The sequence below is a fragment of the Rhinolophus hipposideros genome (assembly GCF_964194185.1).
Source record: "Rhinolophus hipposideros genome assembly, chromosome: 21".
In the NCBI taxonomy this organism is placed as follows: domain Eukaryota; kingdom Metazoa; phylum Chordata; class Mammalia; order Chiroptera; family Rhinolophidae; genus Rhinolophus; species Rhinolophus hipposideros.
Genome location: NC_138067.1, coordinates 33,096,692 through 33,114,839, shown reverse-complemented (window position 1 = coordinate 33,114,839; position 18,148 = coordinate 33,096,692). Strand labels below are relative to the sequence as shown.

General features: G+C 60.0%; 1 protein-coding gene across 3 annotated transcripts in view; it reads right to left on the bottom strand.

The window, feature by feature from the left end:
• Nucleotides 1–206: 206 nt before the first annotated feature.
• The window catches only part of ZFPM1 (zinc finger protein, FOG family member 1), a 73,823-nt gene continuing 55,881 nt past the window's right edge, over nucleotides 207–18,148 (bottom strand). The window contains exons 5-10 of one of the 3 annotated variants that reach the window (XM_081032123.1): nucleotides 9,468–9,570; nucleotides 7,309–7,518; nucleotides 3,073–3,306; nucleotides 2,750–2,845; nucleotides 2,511–2,657; nucleotides 207–2,382 (exon numbers count right to left, since the gene is read on the bottom strand). In XM_081032123.1, coding sequence (XP_080888249.1) covers nucleotides 542–2,382; nucleotides 2,511–2,657; nucleotides 2,750–2,845; nucleotides 3,073–3,306; nucleotides 7,309–7,518; nucleotides 9,468–9,570 — 2,631 coding nt within the window. In that variant the 3' untranslated portion in view covers nucleotides 207–541. The remainder of the gene's footprint in view (nucleotides 2,383–2,510; nucleotides 2,658–2,749; nucleotides 2,846–3,072; nucleotides 3,307–7,308; nucleotides 7,519–9,467; nucleotides 9,571–18,148) is intronic. The other 2 variants (XM_081032124.1, XM_081032125.1) reach the window with 2 other exon arrangements.

Genomic DNA, 18,148 nt, shown 5'->3' with positions numbered 1-18,148 from the left:
CTTCTCTCTGGTACGTGACAGCCAAACCAGAGCTTCCGGTTGGGTCCTGGAGGAGGCAGCAGTGGGCCCAGAAGGGCAGTGCCCGTTCCCCTGTGCCCCAGGTGGGTACCGCAGTTCCCCGTGTGAGTGGCAGTGTCAGACTGACCTGGGGCTCCATCCAGCTTAGCACCACTAACTGCACGGCTCTGGCCGGGGATGCGATCCCTTCAGACTGCAGTGGCCTGTGTCTATGGTGGCGGTGCTGGTGGCAGACGTCTGAGTGCTGGGTACACCGATCACCCAAGACGCTGGCCGTGTGCACCCCACCCCGCAGGGCTCAGAGAACTAGGCTGTTGCACCACTGGGCTCATCAAACTGAACTTCTTTATTAAGTGCCAAGGATCCAGGAGGGCGCTGCCCCCTGCAGCCCCCTCCGCTGAGGCCTGTGCTTGGTTCGTGTTTCAGGAGCCGGAGTCCCCGACAGCCGGTAGCAGGCCTGTGGGCCCTGGCTCCCGGAGGGCAGCAGGGCGTGTGAAGCGTCTCCGTCCGCAGCGGCTGCTGCTCACTTCACGTGCTCGGCAGCGTGCGAGGAGCAGTAATACTTCTTGTGGGCGATGAAGGTGGACAGGCTGCTGAACTTGATGTTGCACAGGCGGCAGTACCTGTGGTTGCCGTTGGGCAAGGCGGCCGGCGTCCCTTTGCTGGGGGTCTGGACGCCCTTGTCCGAGTGGGAAGGGGGTGTCGGCGGGGCCGCGGGCGGGCCGGGCCGGGGGCTGCCGTCAGGAGGGCCCGCGGGCGGCTCCTGGCCATTTAGGCCCTCCCGGGGGGCAGGAGGAGAGGGAGTCCGGGCCTCCGGGCCGGGGCCGGGGCCGGGGCCAGCCAGGGGCTTGCCCAGCAGCAGGCCGTGAGCCAGGCGCAAGTGCTCGACGAGGTCTCCGCGAACCAGGCCGTTCAGCGGGCAGTAGGGGCACACGACGGCGGGGTCCTCGGGGGCGCACGGGCGGCGCGGGGCGGCGGGGCACGAGAACTTCTTGTGTGCCAGGTAGGCCTCGAGGCTGTGGAAGCTCACGCGGCAGGCCGTGCATTCGTGGTAGTCGGCCAGGGACGGCAGAGCGGGCGTGGGGCTGTTCAAGGGAGTGGCGGGAGCCTGGCGTCGCGGCTTCTTGCTCAGGTCAATAGGACCATCAGAAGGGTCCGGCTCGCTTCCGCTTCCGGGCCGCGGCGACGGCGACGCAGACGGCTCGGGGGCGTGGCCTGGCGCAGGCGGGGCCGGACCAGGCGGCTCGGGGGCGTGGCCCGGCGCCGGCAAGGCGGAGCCAGGCGCCGCGGGGGCAGGGCTGGCCGCCTGCAGCTCGTAGAGCTTGCGGCGCCTGCGCGTGCGCACGGGCGGTGCGGAGGGCGCTGGGGTTCCAGGGGTCCCTGGAGGCGCAGCGGGCGCCGGCCGGCGTGGCGGCGGGTCGTGGCGGGAGGCGCAGTAGTAGCGCTTGTGCACCATGTAGGTCTCGTGGCGGCTGAAGCGGATGTTGCAGGCTTCGCACAGCGTCCGGCGGGGGTCGTCATCTTCATCCGCACCGCTGCCGGGGCTCGGGCTGCCCTCACTGCCTCGGCTGCCCGCCTCGGCCTCGGACGTGGCCGCGTCCCCCGCCTGGTCCTCACGCGCCCCGGGGCCCGGTGACGAGCTTGGCGCGTCGGGCTCGGTTGGCGGCGGGGCAGGGGGCGCGCGCGCCGGGGCGGGGGGCGCCTTGGGTCTGCGGGCGGGGGGCGCGTCGTCGGGCGCACGGCGGCCTGAGCAGTAGAGGCGCTTGTGCACATAGAAGTTGCTGACGTTGTTGAAGGTGATGTCGCACTCGAAGCACGTGGCGCCCTTGGGGGCCCCCGCGAGTAGGCCGGCCGACGCCCCCGCGCCCGCTCCCACCCCTGCCTGCAGCCGGCTGTGTACCAGCTCGGACATCTTGGCCAGGATCTCCGAGGCCGGGGGCGCTGCGGGGAACTGTGGCAGGAAGAGCGCGCCGGGTCCCGGGCTCGAGCCCGGCGTTGGGCTGGGCAGCTCGGCCTTGATACGCGCGGGTGCGGGGCTGGGAGGTGAGGGCGTCCGTGAAGAAGGGGTTGGTGGGGGCCCTGGCTCCACCTCGGGTTCCTCGGCCGCCTCCACCTTGATGCTTCTGGGCGCAGCCGGGGGCTCTCCGCTGCCCCCGTTCTGTGGGGCTGCTCTGGTTTCTCCGTTGGTGGCCTCAGCCAGGGCTTTCCTGTCCAGTCCTGGAGATGAGGTGGGTGCCAGCCCCAGGTCGGCGGAGGCCAGGGGGCCGTGTAGGGCTGTGTGCTGCTGGAAGCCGGCCAGACTGTCTGCAGGGAGACCCCAGGGGCCACACTTCAGGGCTGGAGCAGGACCTACCTGGGCCAGACCTGAGGAGGGGGCAGGGCAGGAAGGGAGAGCTGGGCTGGGCAGAAATGGAGGGCCAAGGCCGAACTGACTCCCCAGCTGTCTCATGAATCAGTCCCCTCCCAACTCATGGGGGGCGGGGGGTGCTCACCTGGGGGGTGCTTGGCCACGGGGTGCCCAGGCCCTGGCGAGTAGATCTCAGCCTTGGAGCCCGGCTGGCAGACCATGTGGTTGGTCACTAGGTGGCTGTAGAGGATGTCCCTTGTGGTGGAGATGAAGCCACAACTGTGGCAGACACCTGCAGACGGGCTGTAGGGTCAGGGCCCTGGGGAGGGTGGGCTCCACATACTCCCCCTGACCCTCCCCCTGTCCCCTTCCCAGCAGGCCTACCGCTCAGCGTGTCTGTGTGCACCTTGAGGTGCCGCTCGCAGTTGGCCTTGGTGGTGAAGGCTGACAGGCAGATGAGACACACGAAGGGGCGCTCGCCTGGAACACAGGGCCCAGTGAGGGGCCGTGACAAGGGCCATGTGTGGAGGGCTCTTCAAGCCTCCCAGGACCTTGGCCCGGGCCCAGCCCTGAGCTGACTATCCAGACCCTGGGAGCTGTGGGAGGCTGTGTGGTGTGGTGGGAATACCACACAGGTACAGCTGTGGCTTGGGCACGCACATGATATCATTGAGCAGGTGGGGGGCCTGAGGGGCTTGGGGCCTCACCGCTGTGGCTACGCATGTGGATCTCCAGGGAGCTGGCGCTGGGGCAGCTTTTGCGGCACTGGGGGAAGGGACAGATGCGCTCATTTGGGTACGGCTCCTTGGGCTTCTCATCGATGGCGGCTGTGGTTGGGGAGCTGGCGCTCTGGCGGCTGGCGCAGTAGTACAGGAGGTGGGCTTGCAGGTTCCGCTCGCTGCGGTACCAAATTCCGCAGTCCTTACAGGGGAAAACATCTTCTGTGGGGGTGAGAGGTGGGTGAAGCCTGAGGGGACATCCTGGCAGCAGAGGGGGTCCGCCTGCAACCCGGGACAACGCAGTGGACTCTGCAAGGTGGGGGCTCTACCCTGGCTGCCCCCAGTGTCCTCCCGCTCTGAGCAGTGAGGTTTGTGACCTGCTATACCTCCGCCCTCACTGCTGGCCCTTCTCATTTCCATTTACAACTTGGGGTGCCCTCTCTCCAGATCTCCAGGATGCTGTGGGACTACGTGGATGGGGTCTCTTAGTGTCCGCCAGAATGGCCTCTATGCTGCCTCCCAACACAGCCCCATAAGGAGATGCCGGGTCTCAGGGTGCTCATGGGAGAAGCATGGACATACTAGTGGACACCCAGTGAGTGAGACGGGTCCGGGATGTGGTTGTGTCAGTGACTTGGCAGGGTGACCATGTACAGGTGAAGAAGGTGGCTGAGCACGTGCAGGTGCATATGTACTGGCGAGGGGGTCATGAGGGCTAGTGTGGACCCGTGTGCTTGTGGAGGACAGAACAGGGTTAAGCATGTGCACTGCAATGGGTGTGTGAGTGGCCAGGTGCACAGGAACCATATGCATGAATCCCCAAGCACTTGAGCATGAGGACGAGAGTTGAGCATGGCTCTGGGTGGCTTCTGGTGTGGGGGCAGGCAGGGGCTGAGGCCAGGAGCTGCGGGGAAGAGCCCTTGCTGTCTCCCCTTCACCCCCCTTTACACCTGGAGGGTTCCACATCAGTTACTGGCTAAATGGTCACGTTGCTGAATCCACCAAATTTACTCAAAATGGGCTGCCTCTCATTTTCCAGTTTATAGGAGTTTGGAGCGCAGGGGTGATTTTGCCAGCAGGTGAGGAAATCTCTGATGGGTGCTTCACTAGTTCTCTGGTCCTCAGTGTATCTTTATAGCAGAATTTAAAGGAATGTTCTGTTAAGTCTCTGCCCCTGCTCTGTGGCTAGCTGCCTCTTGGCTGAAGACTGCCTGGGGAGGGCTTGTTCTGCACCTTGACCTTGAGGTGGAACGAGGGGCCCTGGGGTTCCTTATCTGGCTTTTAGGCTGTGGAATTTACAGACCAATGTCCAATCTTGGTTTCTACTCCTGCAGTTAGGATGTGTTTCTCAGCCCATCTTCTCCAATGTTTGTCCTGGATTCACAGTTATTGCAGAAGTGCTCCACTCCGGAGGCTGCCAGGTTTCCCACTTTTCCTACTTTTAAGGAATTTAAGTACCTATCTGTCTGAGTGAGGTGGCCACCCCTCATGCTCCCTATACTTGCGGTTTTTCTGGTGACTTTTCTGGCTCTATTTCCTTCCCATTATATCGTTTTTCTCTGCTTTTCAAGTTGCCTTTCATTTGGGGGCCTCAAGGCAGCTCTGTTCTCTATCAGCTGAGGCCTTGAGCTGGATGGGGAGGCCCCCGGTGGGGTTGTTTTTATATCTGCAAGGTCAGTGCTGGGGACTGCTGCTGGCTGCAGTGTCGAGACAGGGACCAGAGCGTCGGAAGCCCATTCAAGCCCTGGACAGCAACCCAGAGCTTATCACGGGTCAAGTCCTGGATGGGTAAAGCCCAGGTAACCAGCACAAACACCTTGAGGCTACCCCCATTTCCCAGGTGAGAAAACAGGTCCAGAGTGGTGGAGTCTCAAGAATTAAACTGGCCAGGTCTAATAGACATTGGTACTCGAGTTCCTAAGATCCTTCTGGACCCCAGTGAGAGGCCCATGCAAAGGGCTGGGCTGGGGTTTGGAGGTTTAAACGAGATGGCTTCTCAAATCAAGTGCTCCTGAGACACTGCTGCTTGGGGGTTAGGCACTGACACCAAAGCCGGAGGCCAGAGAGAAGGAACCGGGGGCCCAGAGGGGCTGAGCCTGGGCTAGCTTGAGATTGCAAGCCCTCCTAGCACCTGAAGGTCCCTGCGATCCCCCATTGGAGCAGCCCACGTGGAAGAGCTGGGAAGGCAGCCTCCGTGCCAAGGACTCAATTGACGCCTCTTGTGCCTTCTTGGGCACTAGAGGCCATTTCGTGAGTCAGGTTCTCCAGGCACCTGTGGCTGTACCTGTCTGCCCTGGTGAGGTGGCCTTCCTAGCCTCTGAGATACCCTTCCAGCCTCCCTTTTCCCCTGAAACCCTGACACCCAGACAGCACCCTTTTTGCTCAGTGCCACCCTCTCAGTCTGCCTGCAGGACCCACATTCTTTTGGAGCAGTGGCCGTGCCGTATTCTGGCCTAGCCCCACACCGGTGTCAACAGTTTCTCTGTCCCCATGTCACGTCCACCAGCATACAAACATACGAGGGTGGCCTGAGTTCCAGCAACACAGGCTGTGTGCCCTCTGACAGGTTCTTTCTCTGTCCCCTCCGACAGGTTCTTTCTCTGTCCCCTCCGAACGCTTCCTCATTCCCTGCTCACTCTGCCCCGGTGGTTTAAATTGGGGCCACAGGGACCTCCAGGCTTGCTAGGCCAGCAGTCACTTCTCAGCCTTGGTCTCACCACACCCAGGACACATCGGACACCACTGCCCTTAGGAGACACCCCCCAATTCTAGTGTCCACAAGTCCTGCTCTCCCTGGGGGTCGCACCCTGCCCCAGAGCTCCCCAGGGGGTTGTGGGGCTGTGCTGGAACCCTGAGCCACAGCACACATTCCCCCAGCTGTCGGGCTCAGGATGTTCAGAGGGGCGCTCCAACTCCCCTGCCAATGTCTGCTGAGCGACATCCACGCAGACAGCCACACCTAAGCCCCTTACCAGGCCCTACTGTAGCTGGCAGGTCCCATCTGGCTCTGCCTCAGCTGCCTCCACCTGCTTCAAGCTGTCATCACCTTTGACTTACTCAAAAACGTCACTTTTCTCCCAATTTTGCAACTGCACAGTTGCCACCAAGCAGCCAGGTTGATTTTACAACCAAATTGGATCCTGCTCTTTTCTGCTTAAAGCCGCCTCATGGCTCTGAGAAGAAGTCCTGTCCTTGTGTGGAACGACCCTCAGATTTGCCGCCTTCATGCTTGCTGCACTGCCAGGCTCCAACCCCAACGAGCAACTCCTGGGCCTGCGCCCGGTGCGCCACCACTCATCTGCTCTTTCCTGGTGTGCAGGTCTCTGGCTGACCTATCTCACCTGAGCGGCTTTCCCCAAGCACCCCGTTAAAGTGGCCCTACCACTGACTCATCACATCGCTGCTTTCCTTCCTTCATGGGGTGTACTCGTGCCTGCAGCTGCTGCTGCTGCCTCCAAATAAGGCCACTTCTCTGGAGTGGTAGCACCCTCAGGACAGGCCAGCGCCCCACCTCTGAGACCCTGGTGCTTGCACCGCTTGGTTCATCGTGGATGTTAAATGTTAAATAAGCATTTATGGAATGCGTGAATCCTATTTAATTCTCCCAATGACTCACTGAGGCTTAGTGTGTACTGGGAGAAGTGAGGGACAGACAGCTTCCCAGTTCAGGGGTTCTCAGCATGTGCCTTTGCCCCCCACGGAGTACCTGGGCAGTCATACCTGAGGTGGGGGTGGTACCAGCATCTAGTGGGTGGGACCGGAGGCCCTCCACATCCCTGGGTGTGCTTGTCAGCAGAGGCCGAGAAGCTGAGAAACTGAGAAACCTAGCTCTGCTCCAAAGTGGGAGGCATGGGCTCAGGTGTGTGCTTGCTTGCTGGGCCTTTCCCAGTGTGAGACCTGGGCCTGGGGACCCTGCTGCCTCTGCGCTCGTCTAGGCTCACGCTGCTGCCCTGCTTTCCTGCAGCCTGCTGGGGGCTACCCCATTACTATCCATGAGCCAACCATTTCTCTCATGCACTGGCTGCAGCCTGGAGCCACCCCCGCCCCGGCCCTGCTCCTGGGACCCCTTTCAATTGCCTCACGCATGTCCACTGCAGCACACTTCCTCCTCTGCTCAGATCCCAGGGTTTGCAGATCTTGAGCTCCTGGGCACTTCCTGCAGCTCTGTGCCCAGGGACAGTGCTGTCTCTGCCACAAAGCTAGGTGGCATAAGGGTGTACTTACTGTTGATGACAGCTGTGGCCAGGATAGACGCCATGCCGGCCTGCTGGGGCAGGAGCTGGATGTCGGTGTGTGAGGGGACCAGGCTCTCAGGCTCTGCAGGCTCCTTCTTCACAGGGTGGCTGGCAGTGCTGTGAGGCTCAGCCACGAGGAGCACACTCAACAGTCCCCCCGCTGGCACTGGCTTGGTGAGCCTGCACCAGAGGGCTTCATCTGGGGGGGTAAGGGCACCTGTGATGGGAGGGCCAGCAGCTCTGGGCCTACCACCCTGCCCTGCAAAGACTCCCCCATCTTATCCGCCTGAATCCCTCATGTCAGAGACCAGGGTTTTGAAGCCCCGGGGTGGGGGATGGAGCCACGGCCATGCTCAAGGAGTGGCCATGCCCGGATCACAGCTGTGGCTGGCTGGTTTCCATCCACAACAAGCCGTCCTTCCTCTGTGGGGCAACTGGCTGGTCCCCGAGGCCTGCTGGCGGCTTGGGCCTCTGCCCTGAGCCCATGAAGTGGGAGGGCTCCGGGGGTGGCCAGCACAGCAGTCCCATTTTCCAGGAGGGGGTGGCATGTGGGACAGCTGGCCGAGCACCTGGGAGGATCTACTCGTAGTAGCTGTTGGGCCAGGCCCTGGATGGGCCTCCCAGCTCCACTCAACTCTGCGTGTGCACTGTTCCCAAGGCGGCCTGCAGGGGGCAGCCTTTGCCAACAGGACCCCGCGAAGTGCCCAACCATCCACCTCCAGCGTCCAGTCCAGCAACCAGGACACCTTGTTTGCCACAAGGACCCTTGTCCTGCCTAGGCAGGCACAAGTGGCCAGAGCCCTGCTGACCAGGCTAGCAGGAGGGGAGGTCCAGGCAGTGCCAAATGGTCTATGTCCTGGCTGGATGTACCAACCCACGGCTGACCACTCGCTGCCAACCCCAGGCCCTCGAGTGCCTTCCAGCTGCTCTCTGGGTCTCCAGAGTGCCCCTTGGTGGGTAGGAGGGGCCAGGGTCCTCTCCCCACTGAGGAGGGGAAACAGGTATACTGGGTGAAGTGGTAGCCCACGTGTACATGTCGATGGCAGTGTAGAATGGAAAGCATAGGTCCCCAGATGCTGAGCCCAGCACCCATTCTGCACCCTTGCTATGGCCTGGCAGCCCTCAGGCAGGTAGGGGCTGTCCTGAGGAGCTGGTCCCAGGGCCACCGCCTGCCCTCAGTGGCCTTTGGCTCTGTCGGGAAATGACAGCCACTCTCAGGATGGAGCTTTGCCTTTACTGGGGTGTTCCGAATGTGCTATGTGCTCAGGAGGCAGCGGTCAGGGTGACATCCCAGAACATTCTAGCAAAGTGGAGCCTCTCTCCACAGGGGAATGAGATGAGTTTCCTGTGGTCAGTGGATGAACATGTGGCGAACGGCCCTTGCTTAGAAGTTGTCACGCGTCTGTCCCCACATCGTTCTCTAGGACCCAAGCCTTCTCGACTGTAATGGGGGTCCCCATTGCCCTGACACCCTCACTTTCACCCTGGGAAGGCTGTGCCACACTTTCCTCAGGAATAAGACCACCCAGGACAGGAGGACTAGTGATGGAGAAGGAAGCCCCTGCGTCTATGTGGCCTGAACTCTGAATTGAGAAAATGAGGGGGGCGAGGACCCATATCCTGCTCTGCCTCCTCTTGCCCAGGCCCTCCCTCTGGGTCCCTCCTTCTGGAAGGTACAGGGAGGCAGGGGGGACACAGGAAGGAGGCCGGGGCAGAAGCTGGGCCATGAACTGTTTGACCAAGCTCTTTCTTCAACCTCACAAAGAAATGGAGGCCCCAGAAGGGGAGGGGACGTAGGCCCCATAGCTAGGTGTGGACATGGCCTTCCTCAACGTTCCTGGAGTGGCCTGACTGCACAGGCCACCGCGGCTAGGCCTGCTGGCCTTCCTGGCTTGGGTTCCTTCGCTGCCCTGGTGGTCTCCCAGAGGCCCTGAGAGTGCTGCTGGCTTCTTGAGACCCGACTCCCCACCCCCAGGGCAGACATCTCTCTGGCCCCAGATTAATCAGGGTGCTGGGGGTGTGGTGGCCAGCCCCCTGCCCCCCACCAGCCTGGCTCAGAGCAGGCTAGTTTCCCTTTAAGGCCGGCGCGGGGAGAGCCAAAGGCCCTCCACGTTCCGGAAGGCCGAGAGGGAAGCGCCAGATACCAACCCTTCCTGTGGATCTCCGCATTGGCCTCGGCCTCTGTCAGGGCCCTGGGCAGCGTCCTCAGCCAGCAGGCCTCATCCTCCAGCAGCAGGGTCAGGGCTGGGCTCTGGGGGACAAAAAGGGGGGATTAGCAAGGACATATCATGGGAAGAGCTCAGCCAGGGTTCCCCATGGCGAATGTGGGGTAAGCCCAAGAGGTTGCCTGAGAGCAGGGCCAGGTTGGGGCCGGCTACTCAAGTGCTGTGCTGATGATACCTGTCGGGGCGCTCGGTTCTCTTGGAAACCAATTGCTCAGAGAGGTCAAGCAACTTATCCAAGGTCACACAGCCAGTCAGTGGCAGAGGGTATTCACACCCAGACCTATATTCTCTCCTTACTACTTTTCCCATCCTGGCAGGCCACTGGGTGCTGTGGCAGATACCATGGGGTGCATGGAGCTGTACCAGGCATAGGCTCCTCCCACATGGGCCCCCAGCGGCCTCTAAAATGAGTTCTGTGGGCCGAGGCAAAGATTGGCCCCAAGTAGACAGCATCTCCCCAGAGAGGGGCTTTCATGTCCTCTCCGAAAGGGGCACCCTTCCTGCTGCAGGGCATGCGGCGGGCCCACCTTTGTCCCGACCATCCCCAGGGCCAGGACATGGCAGACACTCAAAAAACACCTGCCTGGGCCCAGCATCTCAGCATGTCTCTACGCTGAGGCTGGCTCTACACCTGGCCCCATCTCTGTGGCTCCCAGAGACCAGCCTGTGACGCACCTGGCCTTGCTGCCAGCCTGGATAGCAGGCAGTGTCCTTTTCCTATCTCACAAGTGAGGAAACTGAGGCATGTAGAGGGGAGGGGAGGGACAGCTTGAGCCAGCACCTGGCCCAGCCATGCTCTCTCTCCCTAGCGGGGTCTGCCAGCTGGCCTTTGCAGCACGCCCGGAAGGAAAGAGCAAGAGCGCTTTGGGTTAGGCCCTCAGGGCTGCTGTCTGCTGGGCCTTGGACGGAGGTGGCCTGATTTCCGGTACCCTGCGGAGCACAGGAAACACACGTCCCCTGTCCCAACTCAGCCTGGTGCCAGGAGATGAGGGGAGGGGCACCTGCAGCCCCACTCTGTGGCCTGGCCCTGGTTAGATGTCTGGGGTACATTGTGCAGATCCATGGCGGGCTGATGGGCAGGTCAGCACCCTGGCCCTCTTCGCCTGAGGAGATTGGGGTGACTACTGCCACCCCTCGGGCCTCAGCCCCACCACCACTGGACCCTGGTTCTGGGCTCCTCTGCCCGGAAGTCCCCAAGCTCAGCCACTGAGTCCCGTATGGAAAGGTCTGTCGTATGTCAACATTTGAGTATTTTTGTTTTATGCAAATAAATGCCTTTTACTTAGAAACTGTGTACATCCAGACAGCAGTGTCACTTGCTGTCACTTGGAAATGCTACCACCTAAATGGGTGGTTTTGTGCATCTTAGGGGTGCATGTGGCAGCTGACGGAGACGCTGCCATGGCAGGGTGGCCAGGGCAGGCGATGGCATGTGGGACGCCCTCTGATGGGTTCTGGGCACCACCCTGCCAGGTCGGAGCCCACAGCACTTTCTTGGGCTTTGCCTGTGGGACCACAGGGGCTCCAGAGCTGGGCGTCCGGTGCAGTTCAGGCCTGACTTGCCCCACTGTGCCCTTGAGCAAGCTATCACCTCGTGACGGCCCCTCTGACCACCTCTGCATCTTGTCCCCATCCCGTGGTAGACTCGGGGGCCCAGCAAGATCAGGCCAGTGTGCTGGACCCTCCCAGGAATAACTCCCAGCCAGGCCGGGGCACCCTGACTCAGGCATGGGACAGCTGTCCCGTGGGTCAGGGAGAGCCCCGCCGTGCTACCCCATGAAGCCCTCCTTGGGCCTCGGCATCTTTCTGGATATGGGTGAAGCCCCACCTGTTCGGAGCTTTGGCCCAAGCCTGCATGCGTACGCTGGGACCCATCCTGGTCCCGCAACCTGCCACATCCATGGCTCTGTGACTCAGTTTCCCTCAGGGCATTGAGAAGAAGCAATCTGTGTGAAGCCCTCCTTTGGAACAGTACCCACCTGCTGTGTGACCAGCACATGACAAATGAGCCCGCACCACCCTGACTTTCACAATCTCTTTGGCCAGTAGGAGACACCAGGCAGGGGCTGTGCCTTTGGGACCAGGAGGCTGGCATCCTCTGGCATGCTGGGCCAGCAATCACCAAATGCCAACTTGGGTGGGGTCTCCACCAAGGATCCTGCTTCGGGGCAGGCTGGTGGCAGGCATTGCCCAGCTTTTAATAGACACTGGTTCTTCTGACACTGCAGAACAGGGCATGGGGGCGGGTGCCAGCTGGGGGTCTCCGGCAGCTGGGAGGTCTGTGGAGGCCACAGTCAGGGACAAGCCTGGGAAAAAGTAGACCGGGCAGGGCTGGCACAGTGGTGGGTGAACGAGCAGGGCCAGCAGCTAGCAGCAAGGCAAAGGCCGGCCGGGGCCTCCCCGAGTCTCTAATGAATATTAATGAGTGGAGGAGGGTGAAAAAAATTAATCTGCCTGATCCTCCGATGGGTGCTGCGGTAACGATATGAAATCTAATTATTCGTCCCAATATTTCTAAACCCTCAAACTGAGACTGACAGCCTCCCGGTCGGTTTAATGCTTATCACTCTCAGGAGCGCGTGTTCGCAGCATGATAAAAACCCCTGTGCCCAGCTTTGCTGACGCTGCAGAACCCCTAATTTTCCATGTGTGTTCTAAGCAGGAGGAAGGCAGTAGTGCCATGTCTCTGGCCAGCTCTGTGCCTTCTGCCCGGAGCAGTCCATCTCTGTGTCCCAACGGGTACTGAGCACCCAAGCCTGGTGGCTGTGCTGGGTGACAGCCCCCATCTGTGAGGGCAGGTGAGGAGGAAGGGATGCAGGGGCCTGGAAGGGGCTTCCATCCTGCACCCCATACCTGACTCTCAGGAGGAAACGGGCCAGAAAATCCAGGTCTTTATGACTGACCTTCACCCTCACATTCCCTCAGCCCTTAACACTTGGGGAGCTGGCCCCCCACTCAAGTGGGGAAGGCTAGAGATGCAATCTCTAAAGCCGGAAAGGCCGGGATGCAAGCATCTAAATGGCAGCATGCCTGCCCTGGACCCGTAGGTGTGCAAGGGCCACCAGCCCGTGGCTGATGGGGAGCAGAGCAGAGCTCCACCCAGCCTGCCCCTACCCCCCGAGGAAGCCCCTCATCCTGTACCAGGCAGCTGGACCTCCAATGCCTGCTGGGCTGCAGCCCGAAGGCCACCTCCCTGCCCCCAGGAGCACGCCCAGCCCTGGGGACTGAGGACATTGGGTGAGGGGCAGATTTGTCTCTGCTTCTCCTTTGGAGGGAGTGACAAAACATGGGGCTGCCCCATTATTTGTTTTCTTTTTTCCTTACTATTTTTTCCCCCAATTCTGAGCAGCACGGGAACAGAAGCTCTTTTCTCTGGCGGTGAAGGCACCAGCCAAGGCAGACCCCTTCCTGGCTTGCCCTGCCTGTGGGCAGCGGGGTACATACCTGGTGGGGGGCTATTCATAACTCCACCCCTGCCCTTCTGCCAAAACTAGCAGAGTCGTGTGTGCCGCCAGCGCCTTCCCTCCACGAGTGGCCCCAGGCTCAGTGTCCAGTCTGGGTTCAGTTTGCCCTGGGCAGGCCGTGTCCACAGTCAGTTAGAAGCCCCACGGGCCTTGCCTGCAGCCCCTCGGGGGTTGCCCTGTCCCTCTCTCCTGGCTCCAGGCCGGCCCCACCCAGCCCCGGGATAACGGGCGGCCACTTTAAATTCTCTGGGTGCATCTGAGAACCCTCCTTGTTTCCCCAACAAAGAGGTCAGTGTCTGGATTCTGTGCCCACCGATAACCATCAGAAACCCTATCTCTGCCGCATCCGCTGTGACAACTTTATCTGAGGCTGTTCCCAAACCTCGCGGTGCTTCTCATGAAGCAGAGTCAAGGAGAGGTGGGGGCCCTGTTCTGGGGTAGGAGGGGTCCAGCATAGGGAGCAGACAGCCCTGCGGAAGGTCAGTGGGGTGCTGGGCCTCCCCTGTGACACCATGGGCAAGTTCGTGGGAGGGCAGGGCTAGGGCAGGCCAGGGTGGGCTATGACTGGCCCCCTCCCATTCACCTGAGAAGCCTCAGCCACGTCCCCACTCACCTTGACAGAGGCAACAGCCTTTCAGTTCTTGAGCCCCTCTTGTGAAGAACCCATTTCACAGGTAAGGAGACTGAGGCCTATAGAGGTGAATGGCGCTCAAAGCCATGGGATGTGGCTGTGTGTACACAAGAGTATAATCCAAGTCTGCACGAGCTCTACTGCATCACTGCAGCCTTTTCATTCATTCATTCATTCATTCATTCATTCATTCATTCATTCATTCAGTCAGTCAGCAAACAGTCCCCGAGGGCCTGTTTTGTGCCAGACGCGGGGATACTGTCAACAGAACACGCAGTCCCTGATGTCTCGATGTGGAGGCTGGAATGGAGAGGCCAGCAAGAAACAAGCCATTGAGACTGGAGGGGAAAGTGCTAGAGAAACAGGGACAAGCTGAGAAGGGCTGAGGCCTGGCAGAGGTGGGGGCAGGGTGTGGACTGCTGTAGACAGGGCAGTGGGGTGAGGCGTGGAGAGGTGAGGGGAAGCTGTGTAGACATCAGGGGGGAGGGGACATCAAAAGGGAGGGAGATCAGAGGATGGGACAACAGGGGAAGGAACACAAGGGGGGAAAGCATGGCATTGGGCAGGGCCATGTGGCCCCCAGCTGTTTTCCTCAGGGTGGCCCTAGCCTTAGGGAGGGAGCCAGCCATCAGGTGCCCTGACTCCAAGGGAGGGGTGGCCAGGGCTGAGGAGGAGAGGCCTTTCCCAGCCCTCAGATGGGTCTTTCCAGTGTGTGGGGAGGGGTACTAAGTTCCTCAAACCAGCTGAGTCCTTCTGAGACCCCAGGACGCCAGCCTGGGTTGACCGTAGCCAGAGCCCCTTCACGCCCACAGTGCCTTCCACACCCCATGGCACTTTCCCAGCTCCCACAATAGCAGGTAGGTGTGAAGAGGAAATGTGCCAGGGACCCAGAAAGGCCAGCAGCAGGTCTCCTGTCTGGGGCTTGTCCCCGGGAGGGCACCCACCCCATGCCGCCCTCTTCCCTCCCCTGGTGCTCCAGCAGAGCCCAGACCTGACCATCCCCTCAGGGGCCACCCCATGAAGGGCCAGGGGCCATCCTGGCCACACCCTAGCTCTGCTGCTTTCTAGCTCTGTGCAGTGGGGTGCATGAGGTCCTCAAAGATACGTCTACCCCGAAGCCTGAATGGGATCGTTTGGAAAAACGTCTTTGCAGCTAAGATTAAATTAAGGATAATCCAGATGAATGATTATCCCGGTGGGTCCTAAAATCATTGACAAGTGTCCTTGAGTAGGAGAGAAGAGACAGGGAGAAGAGGAGGCAGAGGTAGGACAGATACATCTCCAAGCCAAGGAACCCCAAGGATCACCAGCAGTCACCAGAAGCTGGAGAGAGGCCTAGAATGAATTCTCCCTCAGAGACCCCAGAAGGAACCAGCTCTGATGACATTTGGCCTGAGAACTGGGAGAAAATACAATTCTGCTTAAGACACCCATATTGTGGTACTTTGTTACAGCAGCCACAGGACACTCTTACAGGCTGGGGCCCTCTCTGAGCCTCAGTTTCCCCATCTGTACAATAGAGTAGGTGGAACAGCTGCCTCATGGCTGAGGTAGGTCAGTAGTGTCAGTGTAAAGCTCGAGCTCAGGGCCTGTTGGGGAAAAACCGCTGCGGTCCTAGTCATCTGTTGGCACCCCAACTCTGAACCAGGCTACACTCCAGTAATGTGGGAGGGGAGCACAGCTTCAGGGCATTCCCGTGGGGTTCCATGGGGCTGCAAGGTTCACAGGACAGAGGACAATGGGCTGGGGTGTTTGGAAGACGCTCCTGAGAGCACGGGGCATGGAGAGGCTCGTGGGCTGGTAAGTAAGGAGGCAGTGCTGGGACAGGGGCATGGGCAGGAATGGCTGGCAAGCGAGCTCCAGTTGTTGTGCCCAGACCTTCGTGGGTAGCAACTGCCTGCTGTCAGGGTGTGTCCACAACATGTCATGTGTCACTGACTCCCACTTTGCAGGTAGGAGCACTGAGGCTGGACAGCTGCAGCCAGCAGTGGGGCGCCCCCTGGCACCTGGCACAGTGAGAAGAGGCTGCCCTGATGTGGAATGCTTGGAAACATTTCAGCAGGTGAGCAAAGCAGGACCCAGGGCAGCTTGCAGTGGATCCCTACCTGGGTAAAGAAAGGGCTTGCAGCACCCCACACCTGGGCTGGATGTCCCAAAGTCACGGGGAAAGCAGTGTAGTGATGGGTGTGTGTGCGGGGTCTTCCCTGTGTATTCCCATGTCCCTTGTGAATTTATAACCTATTCCAAACAGATGTAAATGAGACTCAGAGAGAGAGAGAGAGAGAGAGAGAGAGAGAGAGAGAGAGAGAGAAAGAGACAGTACGAGGAGTACATTTGGGCATCCTGCCTCAGCCCTGACCAGCCCCTGCTGTGAGGTTTGGCTCTGCCATGACAGTGACAGCTGACACCAGCCTTCGGGGCTCTCAGCATGGAGGGCCACTCAGAGCCTGGGGTGCCTCCAAGGGCCCCAGCCCCAGCTCCAGCTCCCTCTCCAGGTGAAGGACCAAGGAAGCCTACCCGAAGGACCCTCTACACCTCTCCTTGGGCAAAACCTCACCTGGGGCCACTCAGCACATCAGGGCCTAGGGGGTCCCGTTTTAACCTTTCAGGCAGGGTCTTTCCCCACTGAACCTGCTGCCCTGCATGGTAGCCATGGGGCCCTCCTAGGTCTCACTGATGTCTTATGGCTAAAGACATCTGGCCTTATGGCTTAAGTGGGTGAGCCCTGGGTGGACAAATGGGCAGACAGATGTGCCAAGCTGGGGATGAGAGTTAGTTCATTCATTCATTGATTCATTCATTTGTCCATTCGTTCATTCATCCACCCACCATCCATTTATTCACCCATCCACCATCCACTCATCCATGCATGCTGAACATTTCTTTTGTATCTGACTGCAAATTTTAGAACTGGCTGGGTCTCCAAGCCCTGATTTCCAAGAGTGGAAGCCACTAGTGGATTAGGCGGGGATCTCCCAGAGGTCACACAGCAGGTTGGTGCCAGAGCCAACTCTCAACACCCCGCCAGGCTCTGTGGCCCCCGTGTCCTTCCTGGGGCTCTCACCCGCCACGTCCAGCTGCCCTGCCCCACCCCCGCTCCAACCTGCAAGTGCCCCCCAACAAGGAGACCAGCAGGAAAGGGTGGCCATTACCCATCAGCGCCCCTCCCCCTCCTCCCTCTCCAAAGGGAGAAGACACACCTCCTGGCAGCAAATAGGATGATATGGAGCAGGAGGTGTGTGGGGGAGAGAACTGGGACCCATCAGCTGAGCTTGATAAAGCGCCCGCTGAAATGTTAGTAAAAATATTTAGACAATAAACGAAGTATCAGAAAGGCACGCATATCTTTAAGAAATCAATCATCTTGTATGGTGCGTCTGGACACTCGGCGCCAAGGCAGAGATAGCGCCTGCTGGGGAGATAAGGGTTAATCAAGGATTTAATTCTGCAGGAGATAAAGTGTGGGGAAGAGTGAGGCTCCTTCCTCTCCGGGCTCCTCCACTAGAACCTCAAAGGCCACTGGCTTCTCTGGTGCTGGCTCCCTCGCTCCCCTTGGACATTATCTCTCCGCCTGGAGAGGGTTTCCAGCCTCGTGCCAAGTCTCCCCAGGGTGACCTGTGCCCCAGGCCCAAGGAGGACAAAACTCCCAGAGAGGAGGCTGCAGGCGGGAGGAGAGGCTGTGCGTGGGGCTGGCTGGGCTGTCTCCGACCCCTAGGCTGTCCTCACAGAGCCTGCAGGGCTCTCTGGGGTTGGGCTGAAATGGGTTCCAATTGTCCCTCTGCTATTTGATTGGATGACTTTGGAAAGTCACTTAACCTCTTGCAGCCTCAGTTACTTCATCTGTAGACTAGGGACAGAGGTCTCCACCTCACAGGGTGGGAGGGAGGAGGAAACGGGGTGCTGGAAGGATGCGCAGTGTGGGGAGAGTCTGGAACACACACCTGTCCATCTTGGAAGGGGCTGCTTATCTCCAGGAGGGAACAGATGAGAGAGGTGTAGGCCCCACTCAGGACTTGCCGAGACACGCAGTCCTTAGCCACCCTGCCTTTGTCCCATCTCTGCTCATGGGTTTTCTTGACACTTTGAGTTTAGAGATGAGAGCCAAAGAGCTCGCAGCCCTCCCACTCCTCCTTCCAACTATTAAGTGCTCCCCAACAGCCCACCCTCTGAAGAGTCAATTGCTGCTTGAATGCCTCCAGTGACAAGAAGCTCACTGCCTCCAGAGACTATTCTAAACACCAGGGCCTCCATCCCATAGGGGAGCCCGAATCAGGCTCCTTTAACGGAGCCCAAATCCACTCTGGACCTTCCACTGTTTCCTCCCTGCTTGGGCCACAGGACAACACGGTCATCCCTGCTGCAAGGCTGCTGGCTCTAATGCCTGCCAAGCTCTGCCCTGTGGTAGGCCCTACATGTGGATCATCTCTCCTTTAACCTGCCCGGCTGTCCTGGGAAACAGGTATGCTGCCAGCTTCCCCACAGACAAGCTGCAGCTCCTCTGCTTCGGGG